This window comes from Solanum tuberosum, unplaced genomic scaffold, assembly GCF_000226075.1.
Source record: "Solanum tuberosum cultivar DM 1-3 516 R44 unplaced genomic scaffold, SolTub_3.0 scf00055, whole genome shotgun sequence".
NCBI lineage: Eukaryota > Viridiplantae > Streptophyta > Magnoliopsida > Solanales > Solanaceae > Solanum > Solanum tuberosum.
Window position 1 is genome coordinate 410,187 of NW_006238981.1, and position 8,297 is coordinate 418,483.

The 8,297-nt window shown below is 34.1% G+C and overlaps 1 protein-coding gene across 1 annotated transcript in view; it reads left to right on the forward strand.

The window, feature by feature from the left end:
• Positions 1–1,060, forward strand: part of LOC102592312 (uncharacterized) — a 1,705-nt gene extending 645 nt beyond the window's left edge. The window contains exons 2-4 of the mRNA XM_015307381.1: positions 1–489; positions 614–664; positions 746–1,060. Of these exons, the coding sequence (XP_015162867.1) occupies positions 1–489; positions 614–664; positions 746–798 (593 nt within the window). The 3' untranslated portion in view covers positions 799–1,060. The remainder of the gene's footprint in view (positions 490–613; positions 665–745) is intronic.
• Positions 1,061–8,297: the final 7,237 nt, after the last annotated feature.

Here is an 8,297-nt window from a genome sequence, read left to right on the forward strand (position 1 = left end):
AGCGGTGGCGAGAGCCGTATTTAAACCCTACGGCGGATAATGTGTTTATGCTGCTAGGTTGTACAGCGGAATCGCCGCTGTTCCAAGGGTTTCCGGGGAAGCATTTGCCGTGCCGGAATGTTTCCGGGATGGGCTGTGAGGAGTATTATGGGTGTCCGGGCTGGGATATTATTGGGCCGAAAAAAGTGGGGGTAGCGTATGGATCAGGTCCACCTGATTGTTGTGCAGTTTCGTTTGAAGCTATTAAGGCTATTAATTTGACTAAACTTAGTTGTCAAGGGTATAGTAGTGCTTATAGTTTAGCTCCATTGAGAGTGGATGGACCTCATGGATGGTCTTATGGGATAAGAGTGAAGTATTCAGTTGAAGGAGATGACTCATTTTGTAAAGCTTGTGAGGCAACAGGAGGATCTTGTGGCTATGATGTTAATGATTTTAGCAGTTTGTGTATGTGTGGATCATGGAATTCTACTTCCAATTGTGATTCAGGTGATTGATCATTACACATTTCCCTTCGTCTTAATCTATGTTGAATTTTTTGCTTCTCGAGAGTCAAAATATTACTCGAAGTTCTGCATCACACATGTTTAACAAAATTGAACATTTTGTGCAGTCCACTCAGCTTCGCACAGAAGAACTTGGTCGTTAATGGATGCACTAGCAGGTATGGTATGCACTAACAAATGTTAAATATTTGAAAACTGATTTAGTTTGTTAACATGAATCCTGCTCTGATAATATGTAGGACTTGTTGAATGTATTGCCATCTGGAAGCTCTCCGCCACACTTGGACTATAGGAAAAAAGTCGCTTTCTAGTGTTTGATTGATCCAAAGAAGAAGAAGACGAAGAGACGTAGTTCAAATGTGTTTACCAGAAGAACATATAAGTGCAACTTATATCAATGTTGCATCATCTCAAGTTTTGTCTGAAGAATGAAGAAATTGATTGTATGTTAGTAATTGTTATGTATGTACACATATAGAGAAAACTTGATTCTTCAAGTTACTGTATAATTTAAGACTTTGCAACTAAATATAAACCTGCTTATTCTTATTGCAATTTCCACCTTTGTCTCAATTTAGGCCTTTTTATTCTATAAGCAATACGTATACATTGTTCACTAGTTCCAATGCATTTACTTATGCAAAATGTAAAACTTAACGTGATATGTTCTTATTAACTTAATTAAGTGGTGAGATTGACATGCCAAATTGTGTAGATTTTTGAAGTTTTAATTTCTTTCGGAGTGGTAACCGACTAATAACATTGGTACATCTTTCATACAATCCAATTAGTTGTCGCTTGTCGCCTCTCTTCACTAAATTAGATATTTTATACACATATTTTCGATAGAACCCAAATTATACAACATATACTAATATTGAATCAATTGGAAAAAAGACAAGAAAGAGAAAGCATGAGGATGATAGAAAAGAAAAAACACCAGAAAGAATCAGTAGTAGTTCCCACATCTCCATACCGATCGATAGAGCTTTGTGCTTCTTCAATCAAAAAACAGTGAAAACCGTTCTTCAATCAGCGCCTACGAAAATTTGTTGTGAACAACTGCTTGTATACGAAATTCCTCAAATTGATAAAAATATAACCTTTAAAAGAAATTATAGGCAGCCTAAGATCATCGTGCTTTCTTACTAGTCAAGAATTAACTAAAAACTGTCCTATAGCCTATGGATTAGTAGAATTACTCATTATCTTTGATTTTCTAATTTGATGATGCTGGTTATTTGTCAATGTTACTGGATTCAGGAGGTAAAAGAGTGTGTAGCTCAGGCAGGAATAGATTTCATGATGGCTCCAATCTACTATCCGGCAATGAAGATTGTTAGACCTATTAGGAAAAAGCTGAAAGTAAAGACTGTATTCAACATCCTTGGACCCATGTTAAATCCAGCAAGAGTGCCTTTTGCTGTAGTTGGAGTTTACAAAGAAGACCTGGTAAATTTTCAACTTCTAACTATACTGTCACGATAAAGCTCCGAGTATGTGGTTATAAGAATCTTGTACACATCATTCTGAATATTATTCTTTTCATCTTCTCTGTTCTGGCTTCTAGTTCATAGTTGTTCGACTTGTTCTAGTGGTTGTGCCAAGTGTTATGTAGATCCATTTTGTAATCAACACGTCCTTTCTTTAGGTCGACAAAATGGCTAAAGCAGTCGAAAGGTTTTTCATGAAAAGAGCACTGGTTGTTCATTCGGAAGGTCTAGATGAGATGAGTCCTCTTGGTATTGTTCCCTGTTGCAATTATAGTTAAATCCTTTTAAGTGTAACTTACTAAAAAGAAAGTAAATCTGTTAAGTCACAATCTGTTGATAATTGGTGCAGCTTGGTGTAGGTGTGTATACACATTTTATGAAGCAACTATTGAGCTCGTTTCAATGCTTAACGACTTTCTTTCCCAACTTCTCACACACTATGTTAAACTATTAGCAGACACTAAATGCAGCAGCAGCTTTACTGGTCAGTGGACATGCTAAAAATCTGTCCAAAGGAGTGTCATTAGCTCAGGACACACTACTTTCTGGCAAAGCTCCGAGGACACTTGATCTGTGGATACATGTGTCCAACGTAAGGAAAATTCCTCGGTGTTTATTTGAATAAAGACTAGATTAGTTTACTGTATCTGTTCTCTTGTTTTGCAGAGGGTGAAGGAATCACCTTTTCGTGTTGGTCCACTTTCTACTTGAAAGTTGATGGAAAGTACCACATTGAACATATTACAGGTTCCAAATTTGTGGAAGATCAAGATTGAGAAACGCGTATAGTGGTTAAATATTCGAAATCAAAGCGAGAATAGAAGACACTTCAATCAACTTGAGTTTTTAAAATGAACAATGGTTACATCAATAGTTCACTTTCAACTACTTGACCATGTTTTTTTTCCTACTTTTTTCTGAGAAGCTATATTACTCATATGGAGGTCGTAATTGTTTAAAACATAGTCACAATCATGGTCAAACAAGAACATACAGCATAATAAATAGAGTAAATAAAGGAAGGTGTCTGACTCAATATAGAGTTGGTGTGACCCAAGTTGGAGGACTAATACTACTCAGGGAAACACCGTTGTAATGCGGTTGGATACTTCCATCTGCTAAGTTGAACACCCCATGTCCAAGCCTCCTCCTTCTTCAAAGGTTTGGTATGATCCAAAATAATGGTCTGTAAAATAAATATGATTTGGCTTGGACTGAAATAGAAGCATTATAACCCACAAAAAATGCTCTGTCCCCTAATTCCCTGGTTTCTGTCCCTTTGCCAGAAGCTAAATCAACCTGGAAAACACGAAAATCAGTTGTTCCATCTCTGAAGTACCTTAGATGGACTCGAAACTACAAATAATGATCCTAGTGATTCTAGGATGTACAATTCTCCTACAAAAACTCTGTGATCGAATGGTGTCTGAGCAACCATATGACTTCTAGTGTATTGAGGGCCAGCAACATCATAAACTATGATGCGGCCCAAACGATCTACTGAATAAAAGTAGCCATTAAAATATCAAAACGTGGTGAGCGAGTGCCTCGATCCAAGATAATCCTGTTCCATCTCAAATCTCCTCGTTTCCAAAACTTGATATAACCTCCATCAATGACCATGAGAATGTAGTCGGATGTATGACAAGGACTAACTGACAGAACTGCTTTCTTAAAAAAGGTACATTGGTTGCCGGTCCGGCGTCCACTATAATCTGCAGTAGAATTTTGATGGGGCAATTCGATCTGAACACCGGAAAGGGATGTAATAGACTAACTTCACCCTCATCTTCTCCGACTGTAATAAGCCAACCCAGAGACTCCATACATAGTTTTCTGCTAGCTTTCGGGATCCTCTTCTTCAGAATCATGCCATTATAGAGGCTGAAGAATTTTCGGCAGGAGGAACTGCCATCCTCCTCAGCCAACATCAGCCATGGAACTCTAGGCAGGTCACTGTTAAAATTGTTCTTAGTAGCTGCAGCGTGCCAGGATTTGCAGACAGTACGGAAAATGGAGTAATCTTCAATCAGATTCAAACCCCTAGCTATGAGAGCAAGAAGTTCAGACCAATCAGGCATATTTTGTGCCATTGCCGGAAACTATTTCAAGTAATCAAGTTAAAGGAAGAAAACCCTAGCCAGTTAGAATGTTTAAGGTGAGAAGAAGAATGTTTCTTCGTTTTGTACTATTTACAAGATTTTATTATAGCTAAATAAAAAAAAATCTGTCTTATTTTTAAAATTATATCATTTTTTTATATAAATAACGTTGTAATAAAAGAAAATTTCGTAGACATAATAAATCTTTCAATCTCAAAAAGAAAAGACAAGTTTGAGGATAAACTTCACAAATATTATAAACATGGATGATTAATGCTCCATGAGAATGAACAAGAACGACTTTGAGTCTAGACGCAAAGATAAAATTATGTGCTTTGTTGGAATAGGATTTGATTCTAGAAAGGTATAGAAGAATGTTTTGTTTTACCATTCAACCAATTATAATATATTTAACCTACACTAAACTCTATTTTCTTTGACATCATTATTGTGAGATTTAACTATACTATTTTTTACTCATTTCTTTTCACAAATTTAAAGTTATTACTCGTATACAAGTTCAGATCATCATCTCCAAAGATATAACAAATGTTACTCGTAACATAATACACATAGGATATCACGTAAAATAAAAATTATCGTGTAAGTCACATAGAACGTGTGTATCTATTTGTTTAAATTTATATAAAGTTTAAGTGTTTACTTGAGGACGTGTGTATCTATTTGTTCAAATTTATATAAGTTTAAATATTTAGTTGTACATATTTAAAATTGGAGGGCATAAATGTGAAATGAAGTCAAAGTACACTGATGTATTGTGTCTTTTTAAAATATCAAAACACAATTGAATTTCATTTATAGAAAAAGAATTTTATATATGTGAATTAACGCAAGTCTTTTTGCATTTTACTCATCAATGCCTCACTACAAGAAACTAATCGATTTTCATGCTTGTTCATTCCTAATCTTATTACAAGACAAAAGAGCATATATTTTTGACAATTTCATTGATATGTCTTCAATAATTCCATTCGAAATTTTGGAGTTGTTGCTGCTATTGAATTTGATAAAAAAAGAAAAGTTGAGAAAATATCACCAATTCTTAGAACAAGAGCTTTTTTTTCTTTTTCAATTAGATAATCAAAGTAGAAAAATAATGAGATAACAAAATGCCCAATATTAACAACGCCGCATAATACTTGAAAAATAAAATTTGAGATTACACACTGTTATTATTCGTTTCTGGTTAAAAAAAAATAGTTAGGTTTCAACTTCAATACAATCCAAAGGCTTGATTGGGTGTTCGTTATAACTCATAATAGCAAGAAAGGAAAAAAAAAAAGAATTTGCAACTGATTCATTAGTGCCTAGTTGACGTTAGGAACCTAATTACCGTACACAAGATTTTTCGTCAGCGGTATCAGGTTATTGAAATTTGAGCCTGCGACCTTAATTTTAGAAATTCAAAGACTTACCAACTGAGCTACATACAACTTTTACTTAAGAAGTGTCACCTTGTAGTATATATCTTTTTTATCTGTTTTTTCCTTTTAACCATATATATATATATATATATATAATATTTTGTAAAAAAATCGAGGAAGCAGTGTCACGTCACACCACATATCTTTCTTAAATCTGCCCTGCTAATCACTAGTATTTTTCCTCTTATCTATTCATTTCTTCTTACTCTAACTCAAAAATCTAATTTTAAAGCTATTCTCAATCTGAATAAAATTAAATTATTTAATGTTATAATAGATGAGTTATGTGAGTGTTTTTTAGTGTTCAACGAATTTGGCTGCACATTAGGGATGACAACGGGAAGAGACGGGGAAGGTTAAGTCTATTTTTGCTAAGATTTTTCCCTGCCCGTTTAAGACATTATTCTATTTAGGTTCAAAACAAAATGAGACTAACTTACGGGTGTACCATAACATATGTCAGATACATCTAAAAATGTTATTGCATATTTTACTTGGTTATGATGTGCTATAGGGATAACACTTGGACAATTCTATTCCTACGAATAGAGACCGCAGAGGAAGGCGTTGTCACGTGACCCTCCCTCCGGGATAGTAAAAGAAAAAAATCCTAAGTGGCTTTTTGTTTGGGGTATCTGAACCGTATTCTTGTTCGGATGCTTGAATCGAACTCATCTGTTTATTTACGGCAAATCTTGACCATCGTTTCCAAGGGAAATTGATTGAATGCACGATGACGAGCCATTCCCACCGACCCATCATGAGGTCGGGGCGCGATAAGGCAGAGCATATTAAATTGGGGCAAGTGAAGTGGCATAAGAGATCCAAATTCTGTTACTATTAATAGGGATAACCCTTATGCTACTTTGAGTATATATGGGTTGTGCCCTGGTGGATGAAGACCCAGATTCTGTTACTACTTTTTCATTGGACAACATTCCACGTGAGCGAGCCAAAGTAGGATATTGTCCAATGTGAACATTTTGGGTATAGTAAAATACATAGATTTTCTTTATACAAGCAACACTATCAAAATAAGCAAAAAAATAAATAATACTGCATATACAAGTTAAAATAAGTTTTTAAAAATATATATTAAAATTTTAAATATGGTTAGCAAAATTCTTATATTTTGCATTGATCATATAATCACGGAGAGACTAGGATATTCTAATTACATGTAGTGCATAATAAATAGAGAGAAAACTATGATATTTTTGCTAGGTACACAGTTGTAGATGAAATCCTTCCAAACATTGAAATTTGAAGCCCGCATTTACAGAAGAAGCACATTATTTCACAAAAAGTTTGAAAGATTTGAAGCCCTTGTGAATTTAAGAAGAAGCACTTCTTTAATTTCACAAAAAGTGTAAAAAGATTAGATCATTGAAGAAATTTTGATAATGTTAAATCGATTATGGGAAAGAAGTTGAGGATGGTCTTAAAAAGATTAGATCGACAAGAAATTTTGATAATAAAAATAATGAATATGTGAAAGCGGGGCTAAACGGGATAGGGTCGGGCTTAACTATCATACTCTTTCTCATTTTCTTAATTGTACTTTATTTTGAAAGATATAAAATGATAATTCAAAAGTTACCAATGCGGAGCATGTAACAATGTATTTCGATGGCCAATGGATCTAATGAAGTTATAAAACAAAAAATTCAGTATGAAAACAGTTAGTTTTGAGTTTCTTATTTTCTTAATTATACTTTATAGCCATGATATTATTATTATTATAATACGTAAAATATGTAATTTCATGATGAACATTTACTAATAGTAATACGTATTTATATCCATAAGAGTTTTTACAAGTTAATAAGATGCTAATTATGTGTTTGTGATATACTACCTTAGATCTTGTTATGAAAAATATTAATTACTAATATAAAATTTTGATTAATTTAATTTGTAGTTATAAAATATTAGACAAAATTAATTTGAAGTTCTAAAATATTAGACAAAGTTATATACCAAACTCAAGAAGTTAAAATGAAAAATTGGAAACTTAAAAGCTGATTTATTGCATTGGTAATTGCAACGCCAAAAATATTTGAGAGCGTTAAATCTTCTAACCATTTAACATTGTACATTTCAATTCATATTTGTAAAAAACATGTTTTGGGCATTTTCGACCTCATCATACAAATCAAAACTAGTGAATCTAACCGCTTTGCGCGGTAGATTTAAAGCAAATTAACATGGTCAATGAAGGTTTAAAAGAAACAGTTTGCAACCTTATACAATGAAGACTATTCTGACATTACAATATTTGGAACTATCATGACAGATTAGAGAAAGAAGCAGTTGTTGCAGCAAAATCATGATATTTAAAATGACAGAATGCGTGCATCCACTCTCAATCAATGGACCAGGTCCCTTGACTCAACAAGAACAATAACGAAGAGTAAATAATAATAAGAACACAACACAAGCAGTTTACGTGGAAACCTCCTTGCTCAAGGGAGTAAAACCACGACCTGTCACACAGGATTTTCAACTGTTTCCACTAGTCTTCCTTAAGCAAAAGTGAAACCCAGTTACAACCAAAGTGAGAAAAAGCTATTAATCTCACAACCAAGTAATAACTCTATTACTTGAAGAGCCTAAGCAGATGCCACACTGCCCACTAAGCTATCACCACTAGACAACTTAGAATTTGACAAAGCAACACGCAGGTTGCCCACTAAACCACCACGCTTTGGATGACTTAAACTTTAACTAAGCAGCACACACGGCTGCCCA